This window comes from Podarcis muralis, chromosome 17 (assembly GCF_964188315.1).
Source record: "Podarcis muralis chromosome 17, rPodMur119.hap1.1, whole genome shotgun sequence".
Classification (NCBI taxonomy): domain Eukaryota; kingdom Metazoa; phylum Chordata; class Lepidosauria; order Squamata; family Lacertidae; genus Podarcis; species Podarcis muralis.
The window spans coordinates 1,112,662-1,128,510 of NC_135671.1; the positions used below are offsets into that span (position 1 = coordinate 1,112,662).

Below are 15,849 nucleotides of genomic sequence, written 5' to 3' on the forward strand. Positions count from 1 at the left end.
TGCCTCTAAGAGCAACAGAGTCCACAAAACTATGCTAGGCATAAGATGCCACAACCGTTGCATTAAGATCATTCCAAAGACAAGTGTCTTCATCCTCAAAAGTGCTGCCCAAACATGTCAAAGTGGGACTTGGATAGATCCAGGGTCAGCAGCGGCCATATGGGTACTTGATGCAATGGAGGCAGCGCAGTATGATTTTGCAGTGCTCACCACCATATGGTAGGTGCTGCAATTAAGCACTCAAACCAGTGTTCATTATACCAGTATAGGTAAATAATTCCATGTAGGTAAGAAACAGCTACAGCAAAGATTTAGCACAAACCACTCTTTCAGTTTGGGTCTACTTAGCCTTGCCACCATGCATAGGTAAAGGGACCCCTGACAGTTAAGTCCAGTTGTGGACGACTCTGGGGTTGCGGCACTCATCTTACTTTATTGGCCGAGGGAGCCGGCGTACAGCTTCTGGGTCATGTGGCCAGCATGACTAAGCCGCTTCTGGTGAACCAGAGCAGCGCACGGAAACGCCGTTTATCTTCCCGCTGGAGTGGTACCTATTTATCTACTTGCACTTCGTGCTTTCAAACTGCTAGGTTGGCAGGAGCAGGGACCGAGCAACGGGAGCTCACCCCGCCATGGGGATTCGAACCGCCGACCTTCTGATTGGCAAGCCCTAGGCTTGTGATTTAACGCACAGTACCACCCGCGTCCCTTGCATACTAGTGCTCAAATGACACAGGCTTTCTGTTGTTGAAAAATTGTGATATGATTTGGCAAAAACAGAGACGCCAAGGGAAGGGGTTATGGATCATTAATGGCCCCTCACCCGTCTTTCCCCCATAAAGCACTGTGCATAGAAGCACACGCAGCACAGAATCATAGAACTGTAGAGTTGGAAGGGGCCACAAAGGTCGTCTAGTCCAATCCCCTGCAATGCAGGAAACGTTTGCCCAGTGTAGGGTGTGAATCCACAATCTTGAGATCAAGTCCAAGTAAAAGTGGGGTTGTATGGAGTGTAGGTTGTAAAAAGCACAATTTGTTATGCTGCACGTCACTGCTGATCACAAGGCATGCCTTGGTCTGTAATTTACTCGCTTTGTGGAGCTTGAGCCAACATGAGATGACCTTTAACCAGCAAGGTTTTAAAAAATAATTGAATAAATTCGTAATTCAGGAGGTCTCTTATCTCTCCTCCCACCCCACCCCCCCACCTACTGGTTGTCAAAAAACTCTTCTGAAGCCTTAAGCAGACAACATGATCCTTATTCCATTTCCCCAATGATTATTATTGTTATTAGCATTTGTTTGCTGTTTTATGCCAAAAAAAAAAAAGGGTGTGTGTGTGTCTCTAAGCAACTTAAAATGATAAAACAGAAACAGGTAAAATTAATTAGAAACCACATTGAGAAAAGAGACTTAAAACACGAAGATTCTTAAAAATGCTCATCCAGCAACACAAATGTCCCCATCACAGGATAGGCTAAAATAGCACACACAGGTTTTTCCTGAAGTGTAGGTAATCCAGATACTTTATGAAATATTAATTGTGCATTGTAGAAATGTTTTATTGTGCATTTTTGGTCTCATTTTATCTTGCACACTGCTCTGATGGCTTGTGATTTATAAATAATTAATCGGCATAATTTATAAATATGTAAAATAAAAAGGGAGGAGAGGAGAGAATGTTCCCTCACACCTGTGTAATATTTACCTTAGTGTTCCATTGAATACAACCTTGTTTCAAGAGATCTATGTTATTCCACTGGTGGATCAGGACTGGACACCAACATCAACTCTGGGGTGCACTATTGCCACTACAGAAATATTTTATAGAAAAGCCTTGAGCCACTAAATCGCTCATTAACCTACTTGATATAGAGTTCTTCTGAAGATAAAAATGGTAGTGGAGAACTCCATGCATTGAATAACCATGTAAGATGCATAGAATTAAAAATAAAAATGGCCCACTTCCTAGGGCAGAGGATGTTACTCTCAGTAGTAGCCTGTTATTTTCAAGGGCAATATATCTGAACTCACCTGGTTTATATAGGAGAAAGTAATGGCATACAGTCCAGGCATGGCCAAACTTGGCCCTCCAGCTGTTTTTGGGACTACAATTCCCATCATCCCTGACCACTGGTCCATACACTCAGGGGTGTAATTTGAAGCCTCTGGCAAGCAAGGGTTTTTCTCATCTGAACCCCCAGCTCCAACCATTGACTTTGTCCTGTAGAACTCAGTGGCATTTTGGGAACATGCTCCTATGGAGATCCACTTGCTCAGTCTATACCGTATCGCTGGCTTTTGTTACAAGGCAAACAGTCCACTTTTGGGGTTACAAAATTATCTCATCTGTAGCCTTTCAGAGTACAGTAGTTTGGCTTGGGCATAATGTATACCATATCCCATTTTTCTGGGTACCAAGAAGTTCCTTGAACACTGCGGGGTATGTCATACTACTATTGAGAGACTTTTAACTTCTCTAAGAAGAATGCCATGATCTCTGAATATACAAATTCAGTTCTTGATAGAGCCTAGAAATAGTTTTCATACTAATTCAGGTGTCTTGGGCTACATGTATACAGAATTACTACCCAAAGCACATGGCTAAATGTACATATTTCAAAATATGTATCTTTAAATAATATATTCCTCCCCCTACCTTTTGTGGCCTGCCCCCCAGTAAACAGGAAGTAATCCTCTCATGCTATTATTAGACACTCTATAACTTTGGGAAATGATTTATAGATTATGGTACGGACCCTAAATGCTTCCTTCAATCAAATCACATTTGAACGAGGGTGCCGTCTCCCTTAAACCCAATATGCAACAATGGGGGGTCTCTCTGCCAGAGGCATTCAATACACCAGTTTTGGGCTAGTAGGGTCAGAAGGCACAATCTCTGCCAGGTTCATATCCATCTCCTTCCTGCCCTTGATCCCCCCAGCAAAAAATGCAGGCAGTGTTCTGCTCGTCCAGGTCAGCAGGTCAACACTGAAATAATATTTATGTGTTAGTGCAAGCCTTCAAAGGTTTAGGAAGTGTGGTTTGACGCTTCAACTCATTGCCCAGAACTTTTACGCAGCTGCCTCCATCTCACAGAGTTGACCCAACTTCCACATACCTGCCGCCTCTCAACTTTGGAATGTATATTCTGATTTGCGTATGTATATCACCACACCGGCTAACAGAAAGAAGCACCACATTAGCCCTACTTTTAAAAATGAAAGAAAAAGACAACACTCCGTTTCACTTCTATGTATTTATGGTTTAATTCACTCCTTTAAAGAGAGAATTCATTATTTCCTAGCGGGAACACCAATGCACCACGTTCTCACTAGCTTGGGAGAAAAACTTTCGGTGTGAGAAAGATATAGGATGTGTGTAAATATACATATATACATACACATTAGCACACACGTTGGAGGAGTGTGCCTGTGCATATATACTCTAGGTAAGCACACACATATACACACTGTCAGTGTTTGTGCATGTGAGACATTTCTGCACCACATGCACCCTTCACTGAAATTGGCTTACAAAATATGCAGCTTGCTGCCCCCCCGAAAAACTATCAATTAAAGTACATGATTTGAAACAAATCTTATAGAAATGACATGTCATCAGTAATTTACACTTTAAAAAACTCAGCCACAAAAAAAATCTGGAAGCTGAAACAAGATTGCTATTCATCAGTGCTGCTACCACCCTTAAAGAAACATGGTTTACTATGGGATATAAAGGCAACATTGAGGTTGTTATAAAGATTAGCCACCTAATTTAAAGAACAAACCAACCAGACTGTACTTCATTTTTTGCCCACAATACACCCCATGAAACTACTCTTCTCACACCTCGCTTACCTTTCTTGTACATTGTTTGCTTCCTGTTCACTGTGGATTATTTCTCCCATCTGCGGTTTTGGTGCCTTTCCCCCCCTCTTTAAACATCAGTCCAGTCAATCCTGCTGGATTTGGTTACATGATGATCCCACTATGCCGAATCAGAGAGAGGCCATAGATTCCTTCTCTCATAGTAGGGGGCCAACTTTTTTTGCCTAGTTTTAAATTCCCCCGGAACAATAACCAAAATGGGAAATAAGTTTATTGCGAAACACATGCCCCCCCCCATCTCAGCCCAGCCCTAATTTTAAAGTTACAAACAACTGAAGTTGAAATGGTAACCTAAAGATGCTTCTTCATAAAGCAGCACAAAACTAAAGGAAGTTAACTTAAGAGGGTGGAGGCTGATGAAGAATGGACAGAACTGGCAGCTGCGAGAGCTCCCATCCTAAAAGCACAGACATAGATACAAAGTGTTCAGTAGAAGGGTCAGTCACCCAGAAGAACACTGATGAGACCATACCTCCTAATAGGTTGACAAAGTATATTTCCTTGCAGGCGATGTCAGTTTTCTTCCGTTAATTATAACACGAAGAATCTTGTCAAACCAATTCTGACAACAGAATTTATTATGTATTCACAATGTTTGTAATGGAAGGTCAAGTCCTGGAAAGTCAAACTGACTCAAGGTGCCGCCCGGTCAGGGAGCAGGGTGCAAGCCTCCCGCAAGATCCATGCATTCACAAGAGAGTGAACAACACTGCTGATCATGGCTGATGCCAAGTTAAATTAAGACTATGCTGTCGGAGTCGGCTGGCCTTGGACTAGGTGAAGAGGTTCAAAACAATTGGCGTTCATATCCAATGTCTTCCGTCCGAGCGTATCGGAGAGCCACCATCTTGGTGCTAGTCAAGAGAGCATTCTACAGACATGGAGACGGCACGACGACACCCCTGGTTGTTGCAGGAAGCTGACGCGATGGCGTTTGGCCAGAGATCAGCTGTACTAAGGATTAAGTGAGCGGTGTCAGTCAAGAATATTAGACGATTTCAGAACTTAGGTTTCATTAGTCATAAGAGCGTTCTATGTGCCTTTAAGTGACGGTTATAGAACCCAGGTGTCCCTTTCTGGCCCGACTTAGAAGCTACAGTCCACGTAAGCAGAGGTGGCCGAGGGAGCCAGTTATCTTCTTTGCTTCAATATTTTAGCATATCAAGAATTTACAACAGAATGTGATTTACAGACAGCCCTGTTCAACCAAGACGTTTACAAAAACTCAAGCGTGGATTTCTCAGCAGGAACCATGTTAATGAGGACCACTTTCGAAACTTGAAAGAGATTTCAGTCTGAGTGTAGAGGGAGCCAATTGATGCTGTGGCAGATGGACAGGAACAGTTCCTCTATCCCTGACAGGATTTCGGACATCTTCAAAAGAGCCCTGGCTGCCCCACGGGAGGTACAGAGAGATGGGCTCCGTTCCTCATGCAGACAGAAGAGAACAAACCCCATGCGGTCAAAATGGCAGCATAGGAATCCTGCCTGCTGTCAACTGTTCATTGTTCCAAGAACCTGGAGCAGCTTATTCACTGGCGGCTGTAAGTGCAGGGAACAGAGAGCTCCTTCCTGTATCTCTGTGTATCATATATGTATATATATAGTATACATACATATATATAGATTAACAGAAGCCCAAGCTGCCACACACAGAACCACCACCATTCAAAATTCTGTGTGAGCCTCAAATGAGACAGGCACTCAAGGACTGCCTGGAAAGGAAGTCTCTCTCGAATCCTCTTTGTCGATAGCAAGAACACTGCAACACACACACAGACACACAAAGGAAACTCCACCCTTGTTTTAGAATCTAGGATTACACCACTTTAGTGTGTACTTCATTGGGGAAAACTGACATCTTTGCAGAAGTGCCCAAGCTCTGGAGAGATGGGCACAGCCGCTAGGGTAAGCCCTTACCGAAGTGGCGTCCTACAACAAAGAGCCAAATGTTTTCCAGTTGTGTTTGTAAGGAAGCGTGTGTGCAAAGCAAGCAAATGAGCTCACACAGGTTTATGGAAAACAGGACCACTCTGTGGGCAACTCAGAGCTCTACAATAGGGCTGGATGGGCAGGTGCAACGCAGTGCACAGGAGCGCCTCACAGCTGGAAACCTTCCATGGGAGCCTCGCACTGCTGGAAGATGTACTGCTGCTGGCCAAGATCAACTTGGGGGGCAATGCTGCTGTCTTCCTCCTCTGTCCCAAAGTAGTGCTCAATCAGATCAAAGGCCTTCTGGTAGATTTCTTGGTTCTCGTGACTCTGGAGGAATTCAATCTTATCCAGGCCTGCAAGAAAAATACACAGAGCCCCTCAGTTCTTGAACAGGAAGGTATACCTGAAGAGCTTCATCTTTGTCAACGATGGAGAACCTCTGCCTCTCCAGATATTGGTGGATTCCCCATCACCCCATATCATTTGCCATGCTGGTTGGGGCTGACGGTAGCTAGAGTCCCCAAACATCTGGAGGGCCACAGGTTCCCTATATGTGCATGTTGCTGAGAAGGGGGTGGGGCAAAGACGGAGCGAGATACACAGACCAGGCTATCTGAACTGTAGCATCAATTAAAAACCAGGAGACTCCACTGAGACCCCACAAAGATTCTAAAGGCAGAAGTTTCCATTGCTACTGGAGCTACCCCATCCCACAACTGCCTCTTCATTACTTCAGACTTTGCAGGTGCTGCTTAGGTAATGATGTGGTATAGAAATATTAAAATGCGCCCCCCCCCGACACCGAAAGAGTACAATTTTGCTTGGAAAGTCTTCCATTTACTTTGAGGTCCTAATGAACCATGAGAAACGAGGCAAAAGGTGGATAGTCTAATATGGATGTCGCCCACCAGCACATCCCCTTACCGTAGGCTTCCTCAATGAGTGCACAGTACGGGTTAATGCCAGTTCCACTTCGCCTGGCTTCTTGCTCGCCCAGTCTCAGGATGTTTTCCAGCCCATTAAGAGCCACCTGCACAATCTTCGAGTCCATTACCGTCAGGAGGTCACAGAGTGGTTTGATGCAGCCAAGTTCTACCAGGTACCTGAAAACCACAACGGATTGAGAATCAAGAGAAGTAGAGGATTTGGTTTGGCAAAGTGGCAGCACCACTTCTGGCATCTTGGTTAAAGGTAAAGGGACCCCTGACCATTAGGTCCAGTCGTGGCCGACTCTGGGGTTGCGGCGCTCATCTCGCTTTATTGGCCGAGGGAGCCGGCATACAGCTTCCGGGTCATGTGACCAGCATGACTAAGCCGCTTCTGGCAAACCAGAGCAGCGCACGGAAACGCCGTTTACCTTCCTGCCGGAGCGGTACCTATTTATCTACTTGCACTTTGACGTGCTTTGGAGCTGCTAGGTTGGCAGGAGCAGGGACCGAGCAACGGGAGCTCACCCCATCACGGGGATTCGAACTGCTGACCTTCTGATCAGCAAGTCCTAGGCTCTGTGGTTTAACCCACAGCGCCACCCATGTCCCTGGCATCTTGGTTAAGTCACTCTGAAAAGCACAAACAGCTTTGAAAGGTATGATGGAAATGGCTCGAGCCAAGAGGTGCTGGTTGTATGTTAGGAAGTGTTCTTGAGAGAGAGGAACAGCGTTCCGTTCACCCATGTCCAGTGGATAACACTCAGTGGTATGAAGAATCTGGGCAGTTCTTCTAGAAAGTGAAGCCTTAGAAGAGGCTGACCAAAATAGTGTAGACTGGAGTGGGGAACTCTCCAGATATTGCTGGACTACTACTGCATAAACTCTGGCCATTAGCTATGCTGACCAGAGGCTCCCCCCTCCTGACAGAGATATGAGAAAACATGTGCAAATAGAGCAGGCATCTTTTGGTCAAGGGGGGATGAGGAGGGCAGGATAAAAGAGAAACTTTGCAGCACCAGCTCTCAACCCTTCCACCGTGAAGATCTTTGTTTGGAAACCTTCCTGGCACTTACTTGATCTGCTCAGCAGAGCCACCAGATGTTGCGTTAGTAATAGCCCAAGCTGCTTCTTTTCTTGTCCGAAACTCGGCAGTTTGCAATATACTTATCAGGGCTGGGAAAATGTTGGCATCTATGACAGTCTGAAAAAGAAACAAGGTCTTAATAGCAGATTTTAAAAATCGGGATTATTTGCTTCAACACAGTAATATGACACAGAGTGCTACAGTGAGGGGGGAAAGTATTTGACCCCCTGCTAAATTTATCTGAGAACACAGCCGGTTACGTCTCGTGTGTTTATTGAGGATGCTTTACGTGACCGTAGGTTTGTTTGTTGTTGTTTAGACCAAATAACCGGCTTGAGTCCAGCAGAAAGGGGGGTGGCGCAAGTTACTCTAATCATGGAAAGCTGGATTCAACAGTGGGTTTTGTTTGTTTGGTTTGTTTTGTATTCAACAGTATTGAGCATCCATCTCCAACTGGTCTAATATTTTGTGGGGGGAGGAGTAGAGTTATTCTCCTGACATTTCCCAGTTCTGATCTTGAATTTATAAAAGTCTGCTGAAAATGCCAAACAAGATACAAGCAAGAGCGTGCAATATTCTGCCAAAGTCTGCATGGACAGCAATAGATCTAAGAATCTGATTTTGTGTTGGCAAGTGAACCTCTGAGCCAGCCAGCTTCATTACCTGAATCTGCGCTCTGTTTCCAGCTGTGATGTTTGATATTGTCCAACATGCTTCCTTTTTGATTGATTCTTTAGGACTGCTAAGCAAGTGTAGTAAACTCTGCAGAGCCGAGCAATTCAATATTACCTGGGGAAGGGAAAGAAAGAGATTGATTTTAGACTGCATCCAAAAGATGGATCTAAAAATTCCAGGCACACTTACCTTAAGCAAACATGAGGAAGGCATAATAAATAGATTTTCCCCTTATCTAAAATCAAAAGAATATGCTGAGAAAAAGCAGAAAGCTCAAGGAAGTAAAGGGGAGAATAAGATAGCAGTAGGTCTGCCTGAAGATAAAATCAAGTGGGAAGAAACGAAAAGAACGAAAGAGGCAGAAAAGGCAACATAAAGGCCTTTTCCATGCACAGAAAGCACTGTCAATGACAGGAGCAGATACTGAGCAGGGCATGAGAGTTTGAAGAACTTGACAGAGAAGACAGGTGAACTTAATACCTTTCTCATCTCAGATTTAGTGGAAAGTAAGCTGTCACTGATGAGGAGGCAGATATTCTAAGTAATGTAAGTATTAATAATGTTAAAGACTGCATAGGTAGGCATTTTCATATTAATGAATCTAACCAATGAGCCTAGATATCTCACACTCTAATCTTGTAAATAGAAGGTGAGCAAGAAAGTAAATGTGAAAGAATGGAAAATATTATTTTGAAAGCTTAAATTTCTCCTGCAATGAAGTGGCAGGCTTTGCCAAAGAAGAGCAAGGAGGGGTTGTTTATCATTAGACTTTATTTAACAAGTCTCACAAGACTTGCTCTTGCAGCCCATGAAGGATACAAAGGGTGGGTTTTGCCACCGTACAGCAGGTGCACAACTGACGGGAAGAAAGGATTCTGGTGAACATTACAAAGATGTGTTTACAAATGCAGGTGCAAGAGATACAAAGAAAGTCTACTCAAAATATCAGAGACCACCATGCTCAAAAGACAGATTTACAATCTAACACTGAGCAAGGCTGCATGCTCAGAACTTGACTTGAAAACTCCAAGATGCTGAACTCAAATAAGAAAGCTGAGTAGCACAAATAGTGCTTGGTTCCTAGGCACTAAAAAAAATCAGTGAAAATGATATGATACAGATACCCTATAGCCAACAAGCTCAAACAGTGTTTCTCAAACTGTGGTTCCTGGCACTTTTCCTGAGCAGATTCCAGAAAGAAAGTCTCCCTGCCACAACTAGGTGAACAGCACACTATCACTGGGAGCATCACTGAAGAGAAGGACTCCTTCCCTTCCTGTTATGCTGAATTTCTATTCGGCTACATAGTGCCTATTTATACAGCTATATTAGAACCATCATCATCAGCTTACTCACTATATTGATATGCTCACGTTTTCTGTTGTAGAGGAGGAAGGTCAGGCTCAAAAAAGTGGAGTTAGCATATAGTTGGCTCTGACTTCAAACATTTTGAGAAGCATGATACTAAAGAATGCCACAAGCAATTATGTATGTCTTAAAGATTTAGCCGTATCCTAGAGAGTTGGAACTAGCAAGCACAGGAATGAGTATTTCAAGGAGAGCGCAGGCCAAGGACACCAGGAATAAGCCCAATGTAGCTTTCTGAACACAGGATTTCAAGGCACAAAACCTCAAGGGGGTTTAAGGGGGGGAAAGGGTTGAATCCAATGAAGTCATTCCATGGGCAGAAAGAGTTCTATTTGCACAATAGAACTTCTCCTCCTCCAACCCCCATACCTGCTCCAGAGTGTTGGGAGTGAGGAGATTTCACCCCTCCCATTCCAAGAATCTGCTGATGTTCTCTGCTGATTCTCCAGAGAGGAGGGGGGTGGTTTCTGCTCACTACTTATTCCGCTCCAGCCTCACATCAAAGAGAGAGACTGAGTGTTAGAGAGTGTTATCTTTGTATAGATAAGGTTGCTGCTAAGAGCAGCTGCAGACACTCAGTGCAGTTCAGCTTCTTCATTTAGCTCTGTACATAGTTGTGCATTATAGTTGTAGATAGAATAAAAGTAGTTATTCTACAGAGCTGTTCTCCAAGTGGTTTATGCTCTGCTGTACTCTGCTGTGCAACGACTATCTTCAGAAGTGAATCTGGTGCTCACAACTGTGAGTTGTGAGTCCACAGCACTTTGACTTGTTCCTGTGCAGAAGGTGGTCTCTGGAAGTGCTACCCCAGCTCGCCTGGCCCAGTGGGGCTGAAGTGGATGAGTCCAGTCGGTGGGGCTGGTTCAAGGGCGATGCTGACAGGGAGAACCCCCATAAAAGATTTGGAGGGGAATGTGTGGGGTGCAAAGAGGGTGGAGAGGAAGGAAAAGTTCCATTGTATGAGCAGAAGTTGTTCTGCTTGTGCAACATTTTCACAGGATATAACCCACAATACATGTTCAGCTCTATGAAGCCTCTTAACGCTGAGGACTGAAAGAAAGAGATTTACTTCTATTCAGTTACTGTGAAAACTGGAATCAGTAAATGTTGTTGCAGTGAGCAGTGTTTATACCTGGGTCTGGATATCATCCCCTGTAACGATGTTCCCAACTGCTCTCAAAGCAGGAGATACCACTTTGTAGTCATTATGCCTAAAAAAGGGGAAAAAGAAAGGCTTCAGTTTAACAGAGTCAAATGTTATTTGTTTCATAGTCACGTCTTCAACTGTTGTGTCTTGATGCCAGGATGCAAGGCCACTGTGTTCTATTTATTCCTTTGTTTCTTTAAGTAATAGGGACATAATAACCACTGTTCCTGCAGTGTGGTTCAAAACAGGTGGCCCCCAAATAATGTATTCACACCTGCACTTTCAGCAAGAAATAAAAGCCAAGGCGAACCTGACATGACGGCAAGTAAAAGGACAACATTTAATAGACTTGCTTGATTAAATAAATTTGCTTGATCTCAAGTCCTTACATCAGGAGTTCCACAAGTCTCCTACATACTCCTGCATCAATCACAGCCTGGATTTTATCATTGGGTCCATCAGACAAGTATGAGAGTGCCCAGCATGCATCTGCTAGGACATCTGTGTCGTTGACAAACAGCAGCCATGACAGCACACTCAGACAAGGAGAGACCTACAAAGAAACGAGAGGGGTGGAAAATCAATGGAGTAAGCATGCCTGTTATCACAATTACTACTATGCTCATGTCTTTTTCAACAAAGGACCTAAACCAGTGTTTCTCAAACTTGGTCCCCCAGCTGTTGTTGGACTACAACTCCCATCACCCCACCTGGAAGCCACCCATCTGGAAGCATACATGACAGCAAACAATTTTTTTTAAACGAGATGAGAACTTTGTTTCCTTAAAAGCCTCCAGATATTTAAGAAGGCTGCTCCAGAAAGGAATGTTGTGAACTCCTTTTCTTATCCACAAAAGGCAATGCTTTTCAGACTTTATTTCCTACCTTAGCAAAGTCTGGGGGAGGATTCTTTCCTCTGCAAAGATTAGAGAGTGCCCACACGGCATTCCGAGTCATGGTGAGACGATTCTGTTTGGAAAGCAATCTGAAAATACAAAAAAAGGGAAAAAGTATTGCAACAGAAAGCTTATGAGAAGAAGAGGACACTGAACACAAACTACCGGGTATCTGCTTTCTAACTTGAAATCATGCTTATAAAAGAAAACCCTGTTAAATTCCCATAGTTACAGTGGCACCTCAATTTCTGTTTTGAGTTTTCAAACGTTTTGGAACTCAAACGGTCTTCCGGAATGGATTATGTTCAAAAACCGAGGTACTACTGTATTTTTTATTCCCCAGAAGTTCAGGAGGAAATGTCATGCTTTCACAGAATGACATGGGGGGGGGGGAGAGTAAAACTTGCTGCTAATGAGGGAAGATATGGAGGTCGGTGTAAGAAATGCAAGTATAGCAACACCTCCTATGCACACAATCCTATGTTTACTCAGAAGTAAGTCCCTAAAATTCAGTTGGGCTTACTCCTATGTTAGTGGAATTAGGATTCCAGCCTAAGCTTACCTTTTGCTTGTAGGGCTGGCCAAATGATGAAATATTTTCTCCTCTCTATGCATCCTTCCCAACAGACCACATTAAAGCAATAAATATCAACTACAAAGTTATCTAGGTAGAGTCGGACAATAAGTGTCTCTAATAGTTTGCACATTACACCAAATTCTTCTGTGCTAATACTGTAGTGCTCATCTGCATGAGCACATGCACACAGACACACACAAAACCACTCCGGTCAGGGTCATTCTATTGGGAACTGCTGGCAAATAAACCTGAACACCATCTAGAAAACTTACTGCAATAGAGGGGGTAAGATGTTGCAGTCCAGCACGTAATCTCTACACATAGTACTGTCCCCTGCAATATTGCCGAGGGCCCAAACAGCCTGAGAAAGAAGACAGGATACTGTTAGATCAACTTTTCTGAGAGTGCAACGCTCCCTTGTCCTGTATCTCAGCACCAATAATTGTCTTAACGTCATATTCCTATATGAGCCAGCCTGACTGCTCCCACCTATCAGTATTGAGCCAAGTCACAGCTTGCTAGATAAGCTGAGTTGTTTGAAAATGAGGCAATAGGAATCATTGAGGTTCTAAAGCGTTACTGTTTCCCCTTATTTATGTATTTAAACAGTTTATATACTAGAATCAGAAGAGAGGACCCACCAAAAATTACTCCCAGAAACACGTAATACCAATACACTGCCTTCTGCTCAGCTCCCCCTTCCCTTGGGATCCATGCAAATCAGTTAAGGAGTGGAGGCATTATTTTAACCCCAATCACAGCAATACTTAAAACTTCTCCACTCAGCATGCTCCACAGGGATGAAAACCAGGCCCTCCACACGCCTCCCCTGATCCATGCTGATCAGCCAGGAGGGCTGATCTGAACTCCCCAAGACGCTGCTCTAGGCAGAGAGGTTTACACCTCCCCTCCTGCTGCGTTGTGATCAGAAGGATGAGCACGCAAACACAGATCAGCTGGAAAGTGGCAAGCAATCTTCTTCTTGATTGCAGAGCACGTGGAAAAACTCAGAATACACCCAGCATTTTCTGAAGAGGAGGAAAAGAACCCATCCCTGTTGCCCGGATTAAGTCCATGGGCCAAAGGTTCTGCATCTCACAAGTTAAGACTTTTGTTTGCCATCTTTTTAAACCAGATGAGCATCAGCAGCTGGAGGACTTGAAACTAGGAATAGGAGGAAACTCAGTGGCGTGTGCTATACCCAGCAGCCTCTATGCTATCTTGCCTTTTGAGACACTAACCTGTTCTTGCACATCTTCAAATTCTGAGCTGAGGAGCTCTATGAAGATAGGAACAGCTCCTGCTTGGATCACAATCCGAGTCTGAAGGGAATTTCCGGAGGCAATGTTAGTCAGCACCCAGGCAGCTTCAAACTGGAACGGGAGAGAGAGGAAGCCATTCTTCAGCAGCTGTTTGTCTACGACACGATGCTTGAACCAGAATTCTACACTAACTTGGGGTAGTTGTCATGCCATGCGCTTGGTCAGAGGTGGCAACAAGCACAAGCCATCTAGCAGACACTTTAATCAGCTTTTCTCCCTCTAACATCCTGCTCATCTGCTTTCTATGTAATACACCATTCTGCAAATAATATTGCATTATCAGACAGATATGCTGCAATTGGCATTCATTAAAAAGTGTGTGCAGAAGAAAAGTGTATGCCTCTAACAGGAAGGCTGCTGTGAGAACAGAATGCTGGACTACTGGCCTATGTTCTTAATATAGGGTGTATAGGTAGCAGCAGAGTCAAATGTGTACCTATTTTTCTCCTGATATTACAAACTGAAGAGCTTTGTTGGGACATAATTTGAAGGGATCATATCCCAAATTGCTTCAACATAAAAAATATATATTTTTCCCTGGACTTTTTTTTTTTTTTAAAGTTAACTAAATGCAAAGAAACACGACAGCTAACCTTGAAGAGACTTAAATTTACTTTCACTGGGCACATTTTATAAAGGCAACTCAAACTGGTGTAAAATGATGGCTAAGAGAGACCTGGAATTTGATTCTTGCCTCTTTCATGAGCTCACTGGTTAAGCCTTAGGCAAGTCACTCTCAGCCATTTGTAATATCATCACCACTCCCTCTAACTGTGACCTCAAGGTTGAGGGTGACAACAGAAATGGGCCAAACTGGATCCACTCAGAAACGAGAGGGAGGTATTAGCACAGACCGGGAAACTCCTGAAGTTCACAGAAGTACAAAAAGCTCTTTTAAAAAATACAAACCTAGGGCAAAAAACCCCACTGTGTAACAACCCAATGAAGGCAAAGTGCCCAGTAGCCAAAGAATGTTAGATTTTTTTTGGGGGGGGGAGAGCAAAAAGTCTTGCACAGAGGAAACAGGTCCCTGAGCAGATGTTATTAATCCCACTTGTTCACTCCAATGGTCAACTCTGAGACAACTGGAGCCCAAAGAGAGCACCCCCCCTTAAAAAGAAACAAAAAACAGCCCAGTGAGGGCAGGGCATGCTCAGTGGCCCGCGGGAGCCCCAGGAGTGTCCACCGGAAAAGAAAAATGGAAAACCAGGAGTTGGGAGAAGGAGTGAATTGACTTTCTTGACCTTCATACAGTCAAAAATATCATGGAAGGCGGCATTGCTGGCACTCTGACCTATAAAGGCTGAAGCTAAGCCTATAGCAGGCCATCTTCTCCTCAATCTTGATGGAATTTCAAGGTTATTTTCTAATTAACTCCCAAGGATAAATCGAATGAGTCCTTTAGGATAGACAGCATTTATTGCAAGAGCCCACAGGCCTTTACTTAAGAAAATCCCACCTCTTTATTTTACTTTAATTATCAAAGTCTGTTCTATAAAATTGAGGAACAGAACACACATACCTGTAAAGTGCAGTTCTCTTTCCGTTTGAGGAACTCTACAAACCTGGGCACAACTCCTGGTGTACTGATGACCTCGTCTATAGGAGGATTCGGTTCTATTGAAAGCACAAAGATACCAGAGTAGGTTTTTCCACCCTTTTAAATGAAGCTATGTGCTTACACAAGAAACAGATAATATCAGTTGTTCAAGGCATTCAGTTTATTACTTTACATGCAATCTTCTACACTCTCCATTCTTATACTTGGGTCTTTCATGCTTGCAATATGACATTTCCCATTTAGAAACAGGTAACAGCCATTTATTGTGTTATTAATTTAACTGATACCCTAGGACCTGTCCCATAAGCTCAAGATAGCCCAGAACTGCCGCTCCACTTAACTGTTCCAAAGCCATAGGTCCCAATTAGGTAAAGGTGAAGGACCCCTGAATGGTTAAGTCCAGTCAAAGGTAACTATGGGGTTGTGGCGCTCATCTTGCTTTCAGGCCGAGGGAGCCAGCCTTTG

At 43.7% G+C, this 15,849-nt stretch overlaps 2 protein-coding genes across 2 annotated transcripts in view; one reads left to right on the forward strand and one right to left on the reverse strand.

Moving 5' to 3' along the window:
- LOC144325956 (synaptonemal complex central element protein 3-like) overlaps nucleotides 1–15,849 on the forward strand; it is a 258,614-nt gene that overhangs the window by 175,759 nt on the left and 67,006 nt on the right. The window lies entirely within an intron of this gene.
- Nucleotides 3,245–15,849, reverse strand: part of KPNA1 (karyopherin subunit alpha 1) — a 29,263-nt gene continuing 16,658 nt past the window's right edge. The window contains exons 5-14 of the mRNA XM_028711749.2: nucleotides 15,346–15,440; nucleotides 13,743–13,874; nucleotides 12,774–12,862; nucleotides 11,914–12,013; nucleotides 11,418–11,581; nucleotides 11,014–11,092; nucleotides 8,502–8,627; nucleotides 7,828–7,955; nucleotides 6,750–6,928; nucleotides 3,245–6,178 (exon numbers count right to left, since the gene is read on the reverse strand). Of these exons, the coding sequence (XP_028567582.1) occupies nucleotides 5,991–6,178; nucleotides 6,750–6,928; nucleotides 7,828–7,955; nucleotides 8,502–8,627; nucleotides 11,014–11,092; nucleotides 11,418–11,581; nucleotides 11,914–12,013; nucleotides 12,774–12,862; nucleotides 13,743–13,874; nucleotides 15,346–15,440 (1,280 nt within the window). The 3' untranslated portion in view covers nucleotides 3,245–5,990. The remainder of the gene's footprint in view (nucleotides 6,179–6,749; nucleotides 6,929–7,827; nucleotides 7,956–8,501; nucleotides 8,628–11,013; nucleotides 11,093–11,417; nucleotides 11,582–11,913; nucleotides 12,014–12,773; nucleotides 12,863–13,742; nucleotides 13,875–15,345; nucleotides 15,441–15,849) is intronic.